The 21,273-nt window shown below is 45.1% G+C and overlaps 2 protein-coding genes across 6 annotated transcripts in view; one reads left to right on the forward strand and one right to left on the reverse strand.

Moving 5' to 3' along the window:
- LOC108154621 (guanylate cyclase soluble subunit beta-1) overlaps positions 1–21,252 on the forward strand; it is a 44,864-nt gene extending 23,612 nt beyond the window's left edge. For 4 of the 5 annotated variants that reach the window (XR_001774989.2, XR_001774990.2, XR_001774991.2 and 1 more), the window contains exons 16-18: positions 393–550; positions 13,802–14,431; positions 20,060–21,252. Coding sequence is in view for 1 of the 5 variants with exons in the window: in XM_033389287.1 (XP_033245178.1) it covers positions 393–550; positions 13,802–14,141 (498 nt within the window). In the remaining 4 variants the exon portion in view is untranslated. Of the gene's footprint in view, positions 1–392; positions 551–13,801; positions 15,175–20,059 lie in introns of those variants that run through there. The other variant, XM_033389287.1, reaches the window with a different exon arrangement.
- Positions 301–15,285, reverse strand: LOC108154624. Its single transcript, XM_017284946.2, has 9 exons — positions 15,196–15,285; positions 10,592–11,002; positions 10,318–10,417; positions 9,244–9,353; positions 9,078–9,181; positions 6,480–6,575; positions 3,476–3,632; positions 3,300–3,418; positions 301–1,012 (listed from the first exon to the last, which is right to left on the reverse strand). The coding sequence occupies exons 1-9, from the start codon at positions 15,208–15,210 to the stop codon at positions 562–564; spliced, it is 1,563 nt and encodes a 520-aa protein (XP_017140435.1). The 5' UTR covers positions 15,211–15,285; the 3' UTR covers positions 301–561.
- Positions 21,253–21,273: the final 21 nt, after the last annotated feature.

Raw genomic sequence — 21,273 nt, forward strand, 5'->3', positions numbered from 1 at the left:
GGGCTGGTTCTCGCATCGTCACCTACTAACGAGGACAGAGGACCTTTGCTGGATATATGTATTTCTTGCTCTTTTCCCTCGAGACCGCAGCTCATTTTGTTTTAAATTTAATTAAAGAAAAGTTTTCCAGCTCTGCTGCAAGTTTTTTGAAAGTAATTGTGGCAACTTTTGGGTGGTTTTCCGTGCTACATTCCTTTGCGGTTGGCTGCCCCACAGTGGAATTTTGGTTGTTGGGTGTTGATGACGGGACTTGGATGCTCTAAGAAAGAAAGTTTATTAGCGCAATGAAGTGCTTCTCTGCTCTGGATACGGCTCTGTTTATTTCCTAGATAAATTCCTACAAATTCGAGTTATAAATTCCCTAATTTTTGTTCTATTTTCTATCCCCGCAGCAAATTACCATTGGCATTCACTCGGGCGAGGTCGTGACAGGCGTGATTGGCAATCGAGTGCCGCGTTACTGTCTGTTCGGCAACACCGTGAACCTCACCAGCCGCACGGAGACCACAGGCGTGCCCGGCCGCATCAACGTCAGCGAGCACACCTACAGGTGAGTTTTCACTAGCTATGCTCTGGGGCAGGGCCCCCGTCATCGTCATCGTCCTGCTGGGGCTTAGGTGGGAAATCTGGATCGGCTTCGGGTCTGCTGGCTGCCACATAGGCGGCCACAGCCGCCTGCTTCGCCTCGGCAGTGATTGCCCCATCGCTGGCGGCCACAAAGGCGGCTGCCGCGGCCTTTTCCGCATCCGTGACTGCCTCCAGCAGCTGGACACGGTTCTCGCTCTCGTCCTCGCTCTCGGTAATGCTGCTGATGGTGTCCATCCGCTGCATGCCACTTGCCAGTCGAGTGCCCGGCTTGGGCTTTGGCTGCTCTGGTGGCTCTGGCTGTCCCCCGACTCCCTCCAGCTCTTCCGTTAGGTCAATATAGCGCTGCAGTCGCATCGGCAGCCTCAAAGTGTCGATGCCGTTGGGCAGTTGATTCTGCTCCCGGAGGACATCGCGAATGCAGCAGCTGCAGAGGAGGCGAAAAGGTTAAAGAAACTGTTAATTATTTTGTAATAAATAATGGATGACAGATAGTTATCAAATTAAGACCAATTATTCCACACTCTGTTTTGCTCATCCCTCAATAGCTAAAGGAATTCCTCGTCGGAATATTTTCGATACCCATATCGACTGGAATGTAACGCTAATAAAATCAGTAAATTATGAACCTTTTGGGAATTTTTCCTCTAAGAATTTATCAATCTCTCCCTCACCTCCACATCTCTGCTCTCACATGACTCATAACACATGAGAAAATTTCTAGAAAATTGGAACTTCAAAATTGTTGACTAGCATGAAATTTTTTCTGACTTCCTGCGGACTATTGCTTTTGTTCCGTCAATCTCAGCGGGATATTTCATAAATTAATTTTAGTTTCATACAATAAGCTCTCCGAGCGGCAGCAACAACAACAAAATCTGCACAACAAACAAAGTTCATGTGCTTAAAACTTTCCCTGTGAGGGAAGCAGTAGAAAAAAAGGGCACCCGACATAAACTTTCACTAAAGTTGGCCTTTTCAACTAGAGGAAGAAGTTAAAGTAGCGGATATTGGTAGCGGATTTTTCCGCTTGCCTTCCCGGCTTGCCTTCCCGGACAATCAGGAGACTTTGAGGCACGACACAGTGAAAGCTTTCATACAAAGTTTGCTTTGCTCATGTGGAGTCGGCGGAGCCTGTGGAAGTAGCAGTGCGTGCTCTGAAGTGCCTTTGACGGCACACGACCTGCTGCTGCTCATGCTCCTGCTCCCCAGAAACTTGTCCTCCCCGAAATTGGCGTCATAAAATGCAGGGAAAGCTTAAGAACATGCTAATCGGCTCTGCTGTGCTGTGCTGTGCACTGGGGGGAACTCGAAGTCAAGTTTATGTCCATGTTAATTTGTCTGTCAACTGGCGATGGTCGGCGGTGGAGAACATTTTTGTATGCTTTTTTATGGGCACCAACAAATTCGACCAATCAATAGAGCAAGCTGTCGCCCGTCCCGGAGGAGCAGCCATAAAAAACCGAGACCAAAAACCGTTGCCTACTGGAATGGGGGATGCCGTGGCGTATACGCAATGTAGCTGCTCTGAGAGGGCGTCTCCGTCTTCCATCGGGGTCAATGCATAATGAATGCATACGAAATGAGTGCTGAGAGATTTGCATAAATTGAAATCACAAATAGCAAACAAAATGCCAAAGAAACTGCCACAGACGATATAAATCAAATGCAAGCAACGTCGTCGCTTGCATGTGTACTTGAAGACACGACAAGTGGACGCCAACTCAATTACAAGTACAGTGAGGACTCGGCCAGAGGCAGGAAGTAAGTTCTCTGATTACCAAGCTAGTGTTGGTTCTCTGTGGGACTGTCCACAGCCACAGCCACATTTCGTCCGATATGCACGAGCCGAGTTTTCGAACGCGAGTTTCCACAGCACAGCACAAACATTGGGCAAAGAAAAACAAGCTGGCAAACAACCGGAGAGCAAACGAATCTGCTGTAGAAGGATGGAGGGGAAATGTGTGAAGAGAAAACCGTATGGAGAGCATAAACAGAAACCAGAACCAATGTCAATGGACAGTTTTTTGCGTGCGACACGACAAAAGGCAAATATATATAGGGACCGTTCGTTCGGGGTCACCGAGTGCTCGGCAAATATACCCATACGATGTTCCATGTCAACCGCATCCAGGGCTTCCAGACTTCAACTTATCAAATTAAAACAAACTCCGGCAAACTTCTCAACTAAACACCGATCAAAGTGGACAGAGAAATTCGGTTCAATTTAATTCATTAAGTCTGGTCGCCGGGCGGTCGAGGAGCAAGCGAAGCGTGCGACAAAGTTTTGACCCCCCGACTTGGACACAACACATAAAAGAAAAGCAAACTTGCAATAAGCCACATGACAAAGGCCCCAGAAGCAGAACCAGAACCAGGCCAGAGTCAAAATCAGAATCGGAGCATCAGAAGACTTGGCAGCTGGCAGTCAGGGCTTAGGAGCAGGCCAAACGTTTTTCAAACTGCCAGTCAGTCCGTCCGTCCATCCGTCCGGCCGTCCGTCCGTCTGTCCGCCTGTCTTATGCTTATTTCATTTTTCGGGCTTATCACAAAATTGTCTGCTCGTAGAAAGTTAAACAAGCATATCGAAAGGTCAGCACAGCAGAGCAGAGCCCAAAACAGCACAGCCCTAAGCCAAAGTAATTGAATAAAAATATGAAAATTACTACGGAAGTCAGACTTCAGTCTATCAGGGGCTCAAAGATCATAATTACCGACATAGGTGACGCAGTGTGGGCACACCATACACCTGCTCCTTGCCAATGATTTTGTCGATTAACAGTCTGCCGTAGCGCTCGAAGAACATCTCCCTGCGTGAGGCATACAACAGGGGCTGAAAAGAAGTATAGAGACATTGAGTCGGGCCTTAAGGATGGATTATCGTACTCACCTTGAAGGGCATCTCAATCATGGCCACGTTTCGCAACAGTATCTTGAGGCACAGCACCAGTTCGTAGCTGTAATTGCGGCCATTCTCAATTAGTTTGTCGAGCAGTGCCAGGATTACCGAGGTGCCTCCGTCCGGGGGATGCGGTGAGGCGCCGTATCTGCAACGATGAAGCGGTCAATGGTCAATGGTCAATGGTGAATGGTCAGGAGTGGAGTGTGGAGAGGAGGGTAACTATTTGCAAATGAGACGCCCGTGCAGGCTGCCGGCACGTACTCGTAGTTGGTTAGCTTGCGGTGAATGCAGGCAGGAACCATGTAGATGGTGCGACGAGGTCCGGGGACAGGAGGTAATAAATGCTAGATGCCCCGATAAACACAATGTACAAATGAAATAATGAACATACATGGCTCGCGGTTGTGTCACTTGCACACGTACACACACACACACAAAACCAGAGAGAAAGAGACAGAGAGAGTTGGAGATACACATGACAGTGGTTGAAAGAGACAGAGAAACAATGTAGCGAATCCTGAGTGAATGGAATGGCAAATGAAGTGCAAATTGGGGCATGTGTGTGCCATTGCTGCTGCTGCTGCTGCCAATGCATTGGCTGACGGGCCGTGTCAGTTTTAAAATTGAAAATGTTTGTCAAAAATGCTCATTTATTTCATTCATTTCAGTGCCCGATATGCATTGTAATTTATATGTTCTCTCATTCGTTCGGCCACGTCATATAAATATTGTCTTTTGGCAGCAACCGCAGAGCCAGATGGCGTATGCGCAATTATGCACAAGTAAATCAACTCTCGACCAAATGGTAGGGGCATGTATGGCAGAGGCGTGTGGCAGTGGCAAAAAATACATCTCACCGCATTCATTTTTATATTTTATGGCCAATTTCAAATGAAAATGCAGCAAAGCGAAAAGCGAACGCAAATTAAAACACACAAAAGCGAAACAATATCGAGAATTTATGGGCCGGCATTCGGATTCACCAACAAAACCAGCAGTCGCAAAAGCTGAATCAGAACCAGACAAGATAGAAAAGGTGCCCTACGATAGGCGAAGCCTTGGATACCCTTAGATCACCATTCATGATCTGTGATACGGCAAACATCTCAGCAGAATCCTTATACCCTCCCACTGTCCAAGAGTACGATGAGGCAGCAAGGCGACGACGCAGAAACAGCAACAGAAACCAACTGACAATCCCCACTCTCTCGCCCAAATGGGTTTGAAGGGAAATCAAGGGGTGGTGGGGGATGAAAAGTGAACCATGGAGAGTCACAGCATGGGGCGTGGGACCATGGAGCATGAAGCATGAAGCATGGGGCACGGCCAGCGGGGAATTGGCAAGCCAAACAAACATTTGCCATCAATCGAAGCCATTGCAATTGCAATTTGCTGCTTGGTGCAATCAACGCAGCTGCCTGCCAGGAATCTCGAACTCTTCTTCTGCCTCATGGCATCCATAGCTCCCCTTTTGTAGAGGAAAATTGGTTTTTAATTTCGAAATATTCCAAGGGAAAAATGCAAGAGCTCCGGACTGTAACAAATTGTAAAAGAATGTCCAAGTAATGAAATAAGGGAACATTCCACTTCGTTGTTTGGCTTTCGAGGAGATTACCATCAGTTTTAATTGCTTTACGGCTTGATAAAATAGTTTTTTATTTATGGAAGAACTCAAACAAATTTATGACACTCAATTTTTATGAAATAAACATTTCGAAGCCCCCCCCCTCCGAACATTAACATTATCTGACCAAGCCCGAGGCTGGTATTCAACACCTTTTACATATGAAAATGAATATTTAAATTCAATAAAAGAGTTCTGGAAACCACAGAATATTAAAGTTTTTTCACAGGCCATACTTTTAGTGGTGCATATTTGATGATGATGGTTCAATAAATTCTGTTGCCAGTCCCACTCAAATTTATGAACACTTAATAGTTACAAGACCACAGCCAGCGCACTTTGATTGCTCTCCAGAGAAATCTCATATACAAATCTGAGCACTTCGGACGAAATTATAGTCCAGACCCAAGCTCCACTGCGTCCTTTCATAGCCTGTTCTACAGCCTCTGGAGAGCATCAAAGAGAGCATCTCAGCCATGACTTGTAGACAAAAAGTTTCAGTTGTTCTGGCTTTATTGGGACTCGCCTCGCCCCGCCTTTTGCTGGCTGGCCTACAATCAATATTCGCGCTTTATGCAAAGCATCTTTTTTGGCGCTGCATCAAAAATTGAAAAGCAGTCAAGGCAGTGCCAAGAAAATTGTAGGAGGCGGAAACGGGCGAAAAGGGAAAGCAATGAGGCGTGGCCGTAGCGTCAGCCCATCGTGCAATATCAAGTTAAGAAACAATAAATTGCCAGGGCAGTGCTGAAAAAGGGGGCGATTCCAGAGTCAAGGTCGGGTGCCGAAAACTGCAGGCGTGTACATATATATCAAATTTATGAATCTCTGGTCCGCCTTTTATTGTACCCTAAACAGAGAGTATTACGTGTTTTGATCTAAAGAGAATGGTGCCCTCAGTTCGATGGTAATGTATCTGTCTTGATCAGTATCTATGGTAGCTCGACGGTTGGAACCTTTCTGAATGCAAGGGTATCTGAAAGTTCTGCCCCCAATTCTGGGCTTTCTTTCTTGTGGTTCTTGGTGTCTTTGAGTGCATGGCACTCGTAACTTTCGAGCTTCAAGCTGCCTTCTTGGTGGCCTGCGACCATGAGACAGAATGGAGACGATGGCCCGCCTTGTGATGCAAATTCGCTTTGGCAGCGACTTTCATATTTAATGATAATTTTTTCTTTCTTTTCCCGCTCTTTTTTGGATCTTTTTTGTGCTGTCGACCACTTGCTTATGCTAAGCGTCTTGTAGTTTATGTTGCATACATTGAGGCGCCACCAAGTGGCGACCGCTTTGCATATTTCGCGCTAATTGAAGTGGCTGCCACTGGTGGTACGTAGCGCCAGTAACACCCCAGTCCTCGGCATAGCAGAATCTTACCTCAGGAGAATGAGCAGCAGCTCGGGAGCATTTGCCTGCAGGGCGATGCGCAGCGGCGAGGACCTGCCACAGGACTCAATGGGCACATCAATGAATCTGAAAGGGATCACGAAGAAGAAAGAGAGTGTTAGAGTGGATAAATGCTTAAGAAATGCTACTTTCGAGGCCACACTTTGTGGCAGCTTTAGTGGGCAAGCCCGAAGCTGGCTTTAACAGGCAGCTAACAGGCTAAATGGGCCACACGCATTGAACACACACACACAGAAGGACACAGGGAGAGAGAGTGCCAGGGCACAATTAAGCTGCTTGTTGCTCGCCTACTACTCATTCCTGGCTTTCCGTAAGCCAGAGAAAGAGAGACTTTCCACCTTTAATATTGCGTATACGCAGTGTCGTTCTTCTTGGAGGCGTTTTTGTCTCCATTCAGGCATTAGCTTGTAGACTGCACTTAAGGCACATATGCGACAGAATACACACACAAACACATCAATACGCCCTACCCGCCCACACATACGCATACATATGCTTTTTATGTCTACGCATAAAAGTAGGCAAATAAAAGACCAGAAACCACAATAAACCGGAAGTAGCACCCATACACCCACACATGCACACAAAGAAAGAGGGAGAGTGACAGAGAAGTGACTGTCTTACACCTACGCTGCTGAGCACACGATAAGCGCATTTTGAGCCCCCACCCATCCTTCTGGCAGCCTGCAAATTGTCCTGGAAATTCATTTGCGTTTTATTGGCAGCGATAAAAGCGAGAGCAAGACATTTGCCAGCGACAGAGTAAAACCTTTCCCAGCTAAGACCTCCACTCGGAACTGATTTGCAACGTAAATCAAACATTTACCATTTAATCGGCTGATGAGCTGACTGACAAATCAAATTGGTGCCAGCTGTTGACGTTCTCCTCGGCAAGAGCTCTTCCATCTTTCACTCATCTACAGTGAGTACTTTTAACTTTTAACTTAAGGATTTTGGGGAGTGCTTTCCCGAGTTAAAAGTTAGCTTAGCATATGTCTTAGAATGCATAACTTAAGCCAGGTGAAAATGGCATAAGAAATACGCAGGATTTTCTATAAAGCATTGCAGGTGAGCTTGAATACGTTACGAGTACAAATCACAAGTACTCATAGAGTAGGAATTTTCAGATAAAAGATAAATTCAAAAGGCTTAAAATGGTTTGGAAGAGCTATCTTCCATTAAAACATAGAAGTCACAGAAATCAACCTGTGGAAGTCATGCAATATGTGATTCTGTTTCCATACTCTTGTTTGGATCTGTTTTCCCTTTCTTTTGTGTATGCTCCATGGTACAATTTTTTCCAATATGCTATTTGAGCTCTGATTTATGCAGCTTTAACGGCATTTGGCCAAAACATTTATTGTCGTACTGCTTGGTGGGCGTACTGCTTGCTTTTTACGCTGCAGCAGCAGCAGCAGCTATGCTCACATCCGGTCCAACCTCCTGCATACAGAATCAGACTCTATGCACACACACACACACCCACACATTTGCAGCTATTAACGCTTATTCATGGCCCTGGCTTCTGTTGCGAGAGGGCATCATAAATGTCGTCTTAATGTTTGCCAGTCAGTCAGCTTTTTTTCTGTGTGTGTCTTCTGTTTGTTTAAGAATCACACACACACACACACACACAGAGGATATGTTTGTGTGTATAGATTTGAAGGGGTGGAGGCGTGATGGCAGATGAGTAAGAGTAAGAGAGCTTTGTGCGCTTATTACACGCATTTTTGACTTTAATCCTCGGGAGTGCTGCGAAACAAAGCCGAAATAACAAAAGGTTTACATTGGTGCCTGTTGGTTTCCAGCTTATCGCATCAGCGACACCCTCACGTACATATGTGCATAAATCTCTGCAGAGCAGAAGGGGCAAAGTGCAAAGGAACGAGAAAACCCCAACCCTGGAAGTGAAAATCTTAATTATACATGACACCAGCAGCAGCAAGGCCCAAGCAGGCGAGCGAGCGCCAGTGATTGAGAGCCGCTGTGGCCATTGTCTGAATGAATCTCTGTGTGGATGTGGATGTGGATGTGGGTGTGGGTGCGAGAGTGTGTAAAGTGTCGCCATCTTTCACTCAATTATGGCAGTCATACACACACACACGACACCCATATGGAGAGCCACAACAATGGCTGATGTATTAATTTAATTAAAATCCTTTCATTTCTCTGGTCCCCTTTTTCAGTTTCGCTACTCTTTCCTTAGTTCCCCGGGGGATATTAATAGGCTTGTTGTTTCGTTGTTTCTGATTGTATGCGAAATACAATTATAATTATGAAGAGCACAAATTCACTTACAACTACAGTGGGTCCACACTGTCAGTCACTGTCAGAGAATGGGATACGATACCCTTCCGCTTGGATTAACAGCCCCACTAGAGGGTCTCAGACAACGCCGAAGACAATATACCCTTTTGGCCTCCACAAAACGAACCAATTAACACGACTAGTGCCGGGGATGGCTTGAGGCAGCCACATGCAGCTTGTGTCAACGCGATTATATAAGCCAGGACAGGACAATCCGGGACAGGACAACAAAGTCAAAGGACAGGAAGGGCAAGCACTCACCTAAGCTGTCTCTCCTCCTCGAAGCGCGGTATCCAGACGGGCAACATGAGCTTCTCGCGTGTGGCATGCTTCAGAAAGTAAACCACGGCTCGGACGTTTTCATGCTGCGAATACATAGGGCTTGCATCATTCTCTATTCGGGCTGTGGGGGGCTGCATTTTCTCACCTGATCCTGAAAGTCACTGCGCCAACCGGCGATAAAGTGCGGAGCATGTGGCCCAAACAAGGCGCCCAGGAATATCCGCTCGAAAGTCTTCTCGCACTCATAAATGGCCACTTTGTTGCGGGTTGTTGCGGGTTGTTGCGGGATTGGAGTTGGTAAAACGGAGAAAGTAGAAAGCAGAAAGGAAAGAGTGACGGTTAAATAATGTCATCAAATCGCAGCGGCCATGGAAATGCGGTCGTAAAAAAGCTAATTACGTGGCTGCACTTGTTGCTGCTTGGCTGAGTTTTTGGCTTTTGGTTTCGCTGTCGCTTCTTCTTTTTTTGGCAGCAAAATGAAGTCAACGGAAAACGGAAGCAGCCAGAAATGTTGCTGGTGAAAGGAGAGCAGAGCCCGAAAGCACGACAAAAGCTCGAATGTTAGGCAAGAGTAAACACAGCACAAACAAGGCAGACATTTTATTGCACACGAGTCCGGCACATGGGACAGAGACAGAGACAGGCCTCGTCCATGTCATGGGTCGCAGTGGCTGGGTGGTTAGATGTCCTGTTTCCCTTGACTGTGTCATGCCATTAATTTCTGGCACTTTCACTCGCTCGCTCGCAAAACTTTACGCAGCATTTTAATTAGAGCCCAGGCACACGCATAGACACGCACCAAAAAACTTGCAACACTTTAAGGCACTTTACAGGTTTTACGATGCAGCAACAGCAACAACAGTAATGAGGGGCAGGCAACATTAGCAACAAACAACAAAATAACATTAGCAACACTTTCTTAACGCAATTAGCAGAAACACGTGATTAAAGTGAAAACTGCCTGCCAGCCAGCCTACAGCCAGCCAGCTCATGGGCGTAATAATCTGATGCGATGCGATGGGATGGGATGGGATGGGATAAAATTCATTAAAATATGCAAAGCCCCAACCAGCCACGCCCCAGACTCCCCCACTCACCCCACACACCAAGAGAAAGAGAGAGAGAGAGAAAGAAGTTCCACCGCATACATATGCATATAGATTAAATTATTTAGTTGGGGCTGCTTTCTTGTTGGGGCTTGCTTTTGGCTTTGACTTACCCAAGAGTTGGACGACCACCTCGGAGTCGCGCACACCCCAGTCCCAGCAGGTGCGCAGGGCGATGTACAGGATGTTGTGATACTTGCCCATGAGGCATACCTGCGGGAGTACGAGCATCACAGATGAGAAATGAAAAGGAGGACAAGTTTTGCTGATGTCAAAGACCAACTTAAATTAAGGTTAATGGTAATGCATGCCAAGTGTGAGCTTGGTGCTTAATACTATTAAAAAACTACACTTTAGAAATTGTTATTAGGTCCATAACTAGCTCACCTTTCCGCCATTATCCTCCTTGGCCAGTCGGTGATATCGCATGGCCGCCACCACGGCTATGCCGGCCACCTCATCTGTCTGCGTATTCTGGCCCTCGCTGCAGCCCTTGATTATAGAACTGAGATGGTCGAGCACGTCCCGACGCGACTGGCGATCCTGCAATCCGTTGCGGGTGATCTGATCGAATGTGTCCTCGAAGAAGCACTCGAAGATGTAGTCCATGACCAGTTGGCGACGCGTCGCCCTCGGATTGCACTGGTAGCTGGCCCGTTCCCGTGCCCGTGTCCGTGCCGGGTCTATTAGAAATGACCGCCGGAAGCCGTAGAAGCGTTGCGGCAATGGCAACCAGCAGCGAATCCGCACAAATTGTCGTTTTAATTGACTTGCAAGCCGCTGAAATGCATCGAGCAACTGCAAAAACATGTCACAAACAATTAACGCAACAAAAACTCAACAATTCTTATATGTATATACACAAAAAATGTTTCCCACAAACATTTAAATTTCGTTAAATTTCCGTTAGAAAAAAATTCCCGAACAGAAGAAACAAATGAGCGGCACGTCAGAGAGACACAGATCATATTCATGTAAAGGTACTGCACAGAGAGGGAGGACAGCACACACGGCTGAGCTGCCTCACCTTCCTGCTAAATGTAGCCTGCGTGTCCAGCTGATTGGGGTGACAGCACTCTCTCTTGTGCCCTCTCTCTGGTGGCTATTGATTTTTTCGTGCTGGCAATGATATGCGCTGAGAACAACAAAGCACGAAACATTGAAAATATAAACAAATTAATACGGTGCGCCTGAAATCCGAACCATGGAGTATACATCAAATCGAGAAACGTTGGCGGTGATTTTTCAATGGAATTCAATGAAAAAGTATAGTCTCCGTTATCACGTGTGTGTGGGTGTGTGGGGTGATGACAAACAGGTGTTTGATTGCAAGCCGCCAAGTGGATTTATGTGGTGCGGCTCTCTGATTCGATTGAAATGGAGTCATGTCGAGTGTTTATCCAAATTTAGATACAGCAATTGGGCAATTTTTTAGCCTTTTCCCCCCAACAAAGAAACAATTCCATTGTCGCACAAAACTCACAGAGAAATTTCACTCCACGAAAGCTGCCGGCAAGAACGGTAGATAAAATTCGAATGGGGCGCTCAGCTGTTTACCTACTCGCTCTCACTCTTGGCACACACTCTCCTCTCTGCTCGAATAACAGTGTGCTCTCTGGCAGGGAAGAGAGCCATGGGGGTGCGTGAGTGGGTGGTGGGAGTTGGGAGAGAGACCTTTTAAATGCGGCTCATTAACATTAAAGAGAATTCAAATGCAATAAAACGAAAAAACAAGGCAACTTTCTTACTAGATGCTTGGATACCCTCCAACATTTATAAAATGTTCTTAAATACGGAGAAAATTATGAAAGTGAAAATGCCCTTTATCGTTTAGTGGGAATATCTCAATTTATATTTCTCATGGTAGCTCAATCGAATGATTCCTGGAAGATCCGACTGTCCATATATGCCACACACGATATAGTGACCCGATTTTGACGGTTACGACTCACGGTATGTCCATCGGTATGTCTATGCTTCTCTCTATCGAAAATAATAACACCCACCAAGGCTATAAATATTTATTTTCAACATTTTAAATTTCTATATGATACAAATTAAAACCTTAACAATCGGTTTTTATGGGCTTAATGAATACCAAAGTGTCGCTCGCTGGAGAAACACCGGCCATGAATACCATAGCAGTTATTTTACGAAAATTGTTTTCCCACTTTTCTATTGTTTTTTTAATGCTTAACCAAATAAAATGGTATTCATGCGAATGTATTGTATATTTTCAAATAACAATCATCATGGAAAATATTTACTTGGCGCATTGTTTGCTTTTGTGGAACGAATATTCCGTATTTTTCTTAGGAGTCGGTGGGGCGACATATCAATTGCCACATAAATTATTCATTTTCTGCCTCTGCGGAACATTCGTGGCACTGTTTGCACGCTTAATATTTGGACAGACAATTAAGCGTTGAGTAAATATTTAAGCACAGTCATAAACAGTAATTAAGAACATACCCCCAGAGATCCAGAGAAGGGAGATGATACCCGGACATGATGTAGGTTTCGGCTGCTTCGACTTAATCGCACATGCAAATAAAATAAAATGTGACCCCAATCCAGTGGTCCCGGTCTCCAAAGGGTTCATAATTAAGTGCACTTCATTATCCCCTGTGGATATTCCTCCTTGGCCCACCTGATCTGTTCCGAACAATGGAGGCAGAGCTCAACGCTAATTAAAAAGGCGGTCGCCGTATTGTGGCCATATGCAGGCCGTCGAATGTGGCAAATGTTGCAAATGAATTGAATTAAATGCGTATGCAATCAAAAGAGTACTCGTATCCGATGTAAATAAGTGCACATATACACATGTGCAAGCGTATACCCATATACATATATGTATATAGACAGACACACATGCAGCAACAGCGATGCGGCCCCTCGTGGCGGAAACGGAAATGCGTCCGAGGCGAGAGCCTGGCGACATTTTTATGCGCGTTGCGCGTAGAACTCAAGGGTAGACAGGGAATATGTGGCACAGACACCAACAAGTACTATTAACTTTATAAATTATGTAAATATATACATATGTATGTATATGTACATTTCGTACTCCAATGAAATCCATTTACACACATAGCTTTTGGAGTACTAGGTACTCCCAAAGTCGTAACATCGAAGACCCGCTCTGTACTTGTTATTCTGTTTTCGTTTTCACCAAAATTTCATGGGCGTTTACATATGGGGCTGCGTGGCTCCGTGGCGGATATACACACTATATCCATATTTCCGGGCGAATTTACATAATTCCATGAGATGCGATGCAATCTAATAAACAAAAAGTTTAACAACAGAGTGTCGCACAGGGAGAAATTATGGCAGCAATTTATTGAGAGAGATGCAGGGACCGACGCCGCGTGCAATGCATCATCCGCAGTGCATTATAGCCTTTTAGGACACGCCTCCTTGACATAACTCACAGCTCTTTCCCCACCTCTAACATGGGAGTCGTTCCTTTTATTTCCGCTTCTCCATCATGAGACATTCCTCTTATTTCCGTTCCTCCGGCAGGGGACATTCCTTTTATTTCCGTTCCTTCAACATGAGACTCATTCGCTGTTTTTGGATTCTTTCTCCTTGCAGACTGCTGTGCCAGGCGATCAACCAGGATGATTCATTTCATTTGGAGTACCGCGGCCCGGTTATCATGAAGGGCAAGCCCACGCCCATGGACTGCTGGTTCCTGACGCGTGCCACCAGCAGTCTGGGGGCGAGTGGCAGCGGCGCCACAGCCGGCGGCAACGGAAGCCTGGACTCGCCGCTCCTCCAGCCCACCACGCCGACAGGGGCGCCGGGTGCGAGCAGTCAAAGATTGGGCGCCCATGCCAGTGTCTCACGTACCTCGTCGGCCGGAGCAGGGCCTGGTGCTGGTGCTGGTTCCGGGGCCGGCGGGGCAGCCAGTGCGACCCCATTGGACACATAGGAAATGTGCAAAGATTCGTCTTGCTGCTGCTGAAACATCCTGTAAAGTTGCCACACAGCAAGCGCTACGTGTCTGTGTGTCAGTCTTGTCCGTCTGTCCGTCTGTTGTTCTGTCTGTATGGTCCTGCAAGTCGACCACTTAACCACTTCATTTCTATGACTTTGTATTTGTCCTGCCTGCATCTGTGTGTCCTGCATGTGTATCTGTGTCTGAGTATCTCTGTGTGTGCTTGTGATTGTTGCTGGTGGCACGTTGCGGCTGGAGTCAGAGACGTCGGATCGTGTTGCAAGGTAATTTATGTTAATGCTCTCTGCAGGTCCTACTGCATTCAGGCCAACGCAAAGCCCAACTCCCAGCTCCCAACGCCCAACCACTTAGGCAAGTCACTTTACAAATGATTTACATTCCTTCAGCTGCCGCACGGCATACATCCACCGTACTCGTAATTCATGCCACATTATCTGGCTATTTGCTCGGATCCATTGGCATTAGTTGAAGTTGAAGCCAGGGCCTCGGGCCTTATCTCGGCAGCAGTTCCAAACAAATTTTAATTCCAGCCATAAAGAGGCGACGGTATTTGTTCGCTCTGCTGTTCGGCCAATCCTTTCGGCTCAATGGCATGCTCCCACTCCCAGTCCCACTCCCACTCCCGCGTGGCCTGTTGGCCGTAAACTAGATAAGTCCAAAACAACTCAATATAAAAGCCATAATATGCCAAACAGTTAAATATATCTCTCCACGATTCGGCTTGGCTGTGGCTGCTGCCAAGGGATTTTGTCAACGGAAAACCCTGCCCCCGCACCCACTCCGTAGCCCATCCAGAGCCTGTTTGTCGGCAGTTATTTCGTGTGCTTTTCGGCCAGCAAAAAGCCAAAAGACCGCAAGCCATAGAAAAGATACGGGGAGTTTAACACATACTTTCAAAACAAATATTTAAGATGAGCAAACAGGAAAAGCACCAAACAAGCGGCATCGAAGAAACCATCTCATGTGGAAGGCAGTTACAAGAAAAGACGGGACGCCATTTCTTAACCTTTTACGATAATGTACTTACATAATTAATTAGCATTGCACACACACAAAAAAGCGCCAAAGGCCAACAATTTAGTTTAAGAAATCAGAACTAGTGTCAAAATTATTAATTCTTTGTAGCAGCTTGGCAGTGTTGGACTCCAGTGTTGGGTAACAAGTTACAACCATATTTCAAAACGATGGGTACCCATGAACAAAATAACCTTCTGTTTGGAATGGCTCCATCTTTCATTCCCCATTCCCGGGAGAGCTGTACAAACAACAATCGATGTTCAAATTTGTATGGTAAGTCCGCCTCAAATTGATTTGTCGACGGGGCAGCATTTAGAGGAGGGCTGCAACTGCTGCATGCCTCGCCTTGGCATGCCATGCTATGCAAATGAATACCACATCCAAGTTCTCTGTTTGCCTAGGACCTGTCTGCGGCTGCCAGAGGATGTCGGTTAATGTTGTTGCAAAGCAGTGCGTTTTCTCTCTGCATGGCTGTCTGTCTGTCTGTCTGCAATCTGCAGTTGAATGTCGATTTTCTGCTTGTTTGCCTGCGCTCCAACTTTAATTGAAATTAGTGACGAGTTTTCGATTAAGCCACGCCTCAAATGTTTGGCCAGACAAATGTTGATCTGTGCCTGACAATTCCCATCCGGTACGAGTACCAGTCGTCCTTCTTTGATGCAGTTAAATTACCCTTCGAAAGCAGTTGCTTGGAGCGGGCCCTACATCCTTTAATAATTAGGCCCCAGAAAGGACAATACAACGTCGGTCCCTCTCTGGCCCAAACAACCGACAGACGAGAGAGTAGCCTAGATGGGAAAACTTTTATGTCCGGTCTGCCAAAAAGTTGACTCCAACCACATAGACACGTGGCTGCCAGTTGCTTTTGTGGGGAGATAATTCAATGAAGGTTGCAGAGTTCCTTGTGCCAACATGTGAGTAATTTCCATGGAATTGGAGCAGGCTCTTAACTCTTTTGGGGTAAACGAGGCGTATGCGCAACGTTCCTCCCTCTGCTCTCATTATCGCCTTGTGCCAGTGTCACCAGCATTATTACTCCATAATCATTACGTCCTCGGAGCTTGCTTGGGCTAGGAGTTATCTCTCGGGGGTTTTCCGTCACAGCGGAGACAGAGGATAGGAGCAGCAGCAGCAGTCTGGGGAAGCCTTTGCCTCTGACATTTTGTCGTCGGCTCATCGCAATCATAATTTCCATCTTTATGAATTTTTAATGAGAGAAAGCGAGACCTTTCTCTGCAGCTGACAAACTTTGCACGCCTGTCACTGGCAATTTCAACTAAATTTTTAATAAGACGCCTGGCCTTGAATGCCACGCCCAATTGTCGCATAAGAGCTTATGCTGTCTTTAGATGGGTAAATATTTATTTGATTGGGTTTTTCGCTGGAGCCGGATTTGTGTATTTGCCACACAGGAAACGGAAATTGTGCGAGGTCGATGGCGATGCCATTGAAGCGGAAATGTAAAGAAAACTCGCCTTTTGTTATGGAGTTTGTATCTGTCTGATGTATGATGAATTACAGAACCCCCCCACTCTTGAATTGAAATATATGGAACTGAAGGAGCCACATGCAACTTGAACTGCAGTTGAGGCAACCACTCATTAAAATTAATTAGAATTCAGCTGCAGGGAGTCGTAATTGGAAAGCCAATCCTCATCGATAGGGCAACCCAATTCCACATCCACCCTGACAGCTCTTTAAAGTGCGAAGCGAAGCCAGGAAAAGCGAATCGAAGCCAGGAAAAGCGAGCCGAGCCCAAGCGAAAAGGCAGCAACCGAATATCCCCAGCAACTTCCTGTACAAATGGGCCGGATGTGAAGAATAAATAAGACTAAATAGGAAAAATGAAAGAAGAAAATTATGAGCAAAGAAAAAAGTAAAAAAAAAAGTAAAAGGAAGAAAAGCAGGATTACGTTTACGGAATTCGGTTCAACGGAAAGGCCCCAAAGAAAGCAAATTTTATGGGTACAGATTCTGTTTTTTTATACCCTTCAAGATTTGATATTTTATTGCCGAAAGAATGAACCACATTCTGAGACTCAGAGATTTATTCAAAGAAAATTTCAATTTATTCTGCGGGTAGACCTTTAATTAGACAAATTTCTGTGTGTTCAGCGTGCCGTTGTGCCTGCCGTCATAAGAACTAATCAATGTTAATCCATTTCTAACGAGCCATCGTTAGGGCCCACACACATACTAGCACTCGCACTCACACTCGCACTCGCACAGGAGGTCCTCCCACACTCTCGCCTCGACTTCTGTTGAATGGCATCATCAAAATTCCTGCCGACTTCCCAGTCATCAAGTTGCATGCCAACTGGCTGTTGTCTGGCTGCCGACATTTAACGATAATGTGTGCCATATCGGGGCAGAAGATACCCATTCAATGGCCGTATATGCCAGTACTTAAAATGCCGAGCCAAGCGAATGGATTTTGTATTATCATACCCATTTGCGGATCTAAAAAATAAGTATAAATGATGCGTTTGTTTTCATTACGATATGTATGGATGTATATGAGGCAATGTTTTGATTAAAAATAACTTCAAAGAAAATATACAGCATCCCTAAAGCAACTTTAAGGCCCTCGAGACTTTATGTTCGTAAAGGACTCTCGCAATAGTCCCATATTCGTTTTACACTTCAATTGAAATACGAGTGCGCATTTTTTCACATGGCGAAAAAAAAATGTGTGGCAAATCGAGTGTGTGACCGGGAAGTTTATGCTTTTTTGAATGGAATGCAATTTGCGCGACCAAAAAAATGGGGAAAACAAAGCTATCTTCGATACGCCTGCAACATCAGTATCGGTGGCTTTTCCCTCGTCCCTTTTTCCGTTTCCCGTTTCCAGTTTTCTGCGCTATTTTCAGCTTTTCTTGCTTCCTTTATGGCATTTGCTCTCTCTTTTTTATTCCACACGACAAAAGGCGTAAACTTTGGCAGACACAGTCCCTGCTAAAATTCCCTGTCCCTACCCACATTTTGCTCACCTTTGTGTGCATTTGATTTGTGTGTGTGTGTGTGTGTGTGTGTGTGTGTGTGGGGGGGGGGGGCAATAAAGTTCGAGGCAGTCCTCCGATGCGATATTTACAATTTTAATTCAATTTGTTGAAAATGTCTCTCCACTCGTACATGTGCTGGGTAGACGGGAGGGCAAGGAGGAGATGACCCCCAAAGAAACACTTGCTGCTATTTTTGCACATTAAACTAATCGATATTTTATGTGCCAGAGCCATGGATATGGAGGTTGAGGACAACCGAGCACTAGATGCAAGTACATTTTAGCCATTTTGTCGTCGTAGTCGATTCAATGACAGCTCGGCCGAAGGACAACCAAGGACTACAGGATGGAACATCCCATCCACAGCAGCATGTTGTTGTTTAATTGTCTGTAAAATTGTTAAATTGCTTAGCGTGTCGACAGGGGCAGGGCCAGGAGCGGGGCAGAGTCACAGGCAGGGTCAGGGGCAGGGGCCAGGTCCTGGAGATGCTGCTGTCAGCGGCTTTGGGGTTAACATGCATGTGCAATTACCATACAATCCACAGAATCACTCGTTTCCCCCTACCCTTCACCACTTTCATTCACTGCCAAATGATTCATTTATTCATCTCCCGCTTGCATTTTACGCAAATTGAAAATCGAACCTTGCCAAACCGCAAAAAGGAAACTGAAACTGTAACCGAAACCGACGTCGACATCGACATTGAGATAATAAAAACTGTTCCTCTAATGCTATAAATAATTGTTTTCTGGCAAACCTTAAAACTAACTTTACCAAAAAAACGAGGGGGAATGCTATGAGTCGCAGCTACGGCCGCGACTCTACATTTATACCCTATACTCAGTCAGTAGGCTCCCCTCCGCCGGAGGTCGCACACATTGCACGACGAAGAGTGTGTGAGAGAGAGACGCTAACAAAGCCACTGCAACTTCATTTGTTCCTTCTAGATATAATAATGATCCGATCTGATTCAGATTGTTCAGTCTGGTTCTGCGGTATTTGGTTGCTCTAGCTCATACAGTCTCTAAGAAGTAGGCGTCAAACAAGACGGATAGATAGACATGACTCGATTCTTGATGCTGTTTAAGAATATATATACTTTATAGGGTCGGAATCGCCTCCTTCTGGGTGTTACACACATCCACTGTTACCACAAATCTAATATACCCTATGCTCTTCGAGCACCGGGTATAAAAAACAGCGAAAATGCGGGCCAGGGAATTGCTTACGTGATTGAAATTTTGAAAATTTCCCAACAAAGGACGGAGCAGATCGGACCGGTGTCAGGGTCTCAGGCATACGTTGGCCAGTTTTTGGCAATCAAAAGTTGTTTGCGCCTTTGTAGTTTTTAGTGTTTTGTGGCTTTTATATGGCCCACAATCCACCTACCTACCTACCAATCCTCAAACGCAGTTGGCATAACAAACAAGGCCCCAACTAGAAGTTCTGCGTTATCCGTTCTGTTCTCCCTTCTGTTCTCTTCTATTCTTTCCATATGGCCAAAGTCCAACTTTTGACATTGACACTGTTACTGGCTCTGGCTCTGGCTCTGGCTCCGGCTCTAGCTCTGGGTCTGGTTCGTGGTTCGGGGTTCTGGGTGTCCGTGTATTCCGTACGGCTACGGGCCCGGCTTTGCGGCGTAATTGGGCGTGAAGGGTTAAATTGAATTGCGTGCTCACGGGAGCCAAACGGGCGTTAAGCAAACAAACAAACATGGCTCTGATTTCTCCTCCGCATCGCATTCATTGCGCGGGGAGGGGGAGGGTGGGTAGTGCGTGACGTGACCGACATAAGAGTCTTTATATTTCCATTTTGTGTAGCTTTTAGTTTCCGTTTCTAAGTCAAAATCTCTAAATTGTTTTCTCGTTTCAGATATCTATAGATAATGGTCCTGTAAAAATATTTAAACTATCTCCGTGTCTGTACGTGTGTGTGATCCTTTATGGATGCTTAAAAGCGATATTTGTTAATATGTATTTATTACGATTCTACTTTTGTGATGGTTTCTTAGGCTGAACATTTTTCTGTGTGTAACGATACTCCTACTCGAGCTGTATACAAAAATCTGCGAGCGAAAGGAAGGAAACCCATGTAAGGCGAATATTCTAACTAAACAAAAAAAGACACTCTCATCTTTTGGGACAACCCTAATTAAGCCGTAAACTAGCCGTAAATTAGCATAACCACAAGGCACCAAACAACAAGCAACAAAACCGAAAAAAAATGAAATGATATTATAATATACAAAGATATATACTAGTAAATATATATAGGATGTACTTATGGGTTCGTCAACTTCTATACAGGGCTATCGACCAGCAAACAGCAATAGCAAATTGTTAGCTAAACTCTCAAACTGCACCAAGGACAAAAGTCAAACTCTATACAAAAATGTACAACAAAACCGAAAGCAGAAAACAGAAACCAAAAATATTTATATGTTCTATCATGAAAATACGATACGAGTACATAGGTTAAGCAGTACTGTATATCTCCAGAGGTTCGTTTAAGTTTCCATTGATCTATCGGTAATGTTATGAAGACAGACAGACAGGTCTCTGTACTTTACTAAAACTGAAAAATAGCTTTATAGTTCTTAAGCCATCACGCCGGAAGTCTCTCCCTGTCTCCCTGTATGTCTAAAATCATTGACTAATCAAGGGGAATCTGTTAATAACCATACATATATACTATATCTAGATATACATATATAATATATAGCAATATCAATGTGCACAGATGCAAATACTACGATATCCAACTGTTCAGCTGAATGTTCGTTTTTCTAAGCTTAAGTTTCTTTAGGGAGGCGTTAGATGATAGATGATAGATGGTTGTAGGATGTTTGTCTCTGGGCGGGTGTGGCATAGTTTATATTTAAGTTAATTACTGTACAAAAGGCTAAGAAGTGTTAAGTGCTTAAACTAACTGCAATCCCTCGCCCCTTCTCTATCTATCTATCTCTCTCTCTCTCTGTGTCTTCATCTAAAGTAAATGTTAAATATTTATGTTAAAGAAAGAATAATATATGTAACAGAAATAAATAAACAAATATCTCATTGAACCCTGAAATATTGAAAGAAAGT

This window comes from Drosophila miranda, chromosome 2, assembly GCF_003369915.1.
Source record: "Drosophila miranda strain MSH22 chromosome 2, D.miranda_PacBio2.1, whole genome shotgun sequence".
NCBI classification, from domain to species: Eukaryota; Metazoa; Arthropoda; class Insecta; order Diptera; family Drosophilidae; genus Drosophila; species Drosophila miranda.

Coding starts and splice junctions, on each gene's coding strand:
- LOC108154624 (XM_017284946.2), bottom strand. Junction 10,418..10,591: donor AGGAGGATAATGGCGGAAAG/GTGAGCTAGTTA, acceptor GTACTCCCGCAG/GTATGCCTCATGGGCAAGTA. Junction 9,354..10,317: donor GGTGGTCGTCCAACTCTTGG/GTAAGTCAAAGC, acceptor CCCGCAACAAAG/TGGCCATTTATGAGTGCGAG.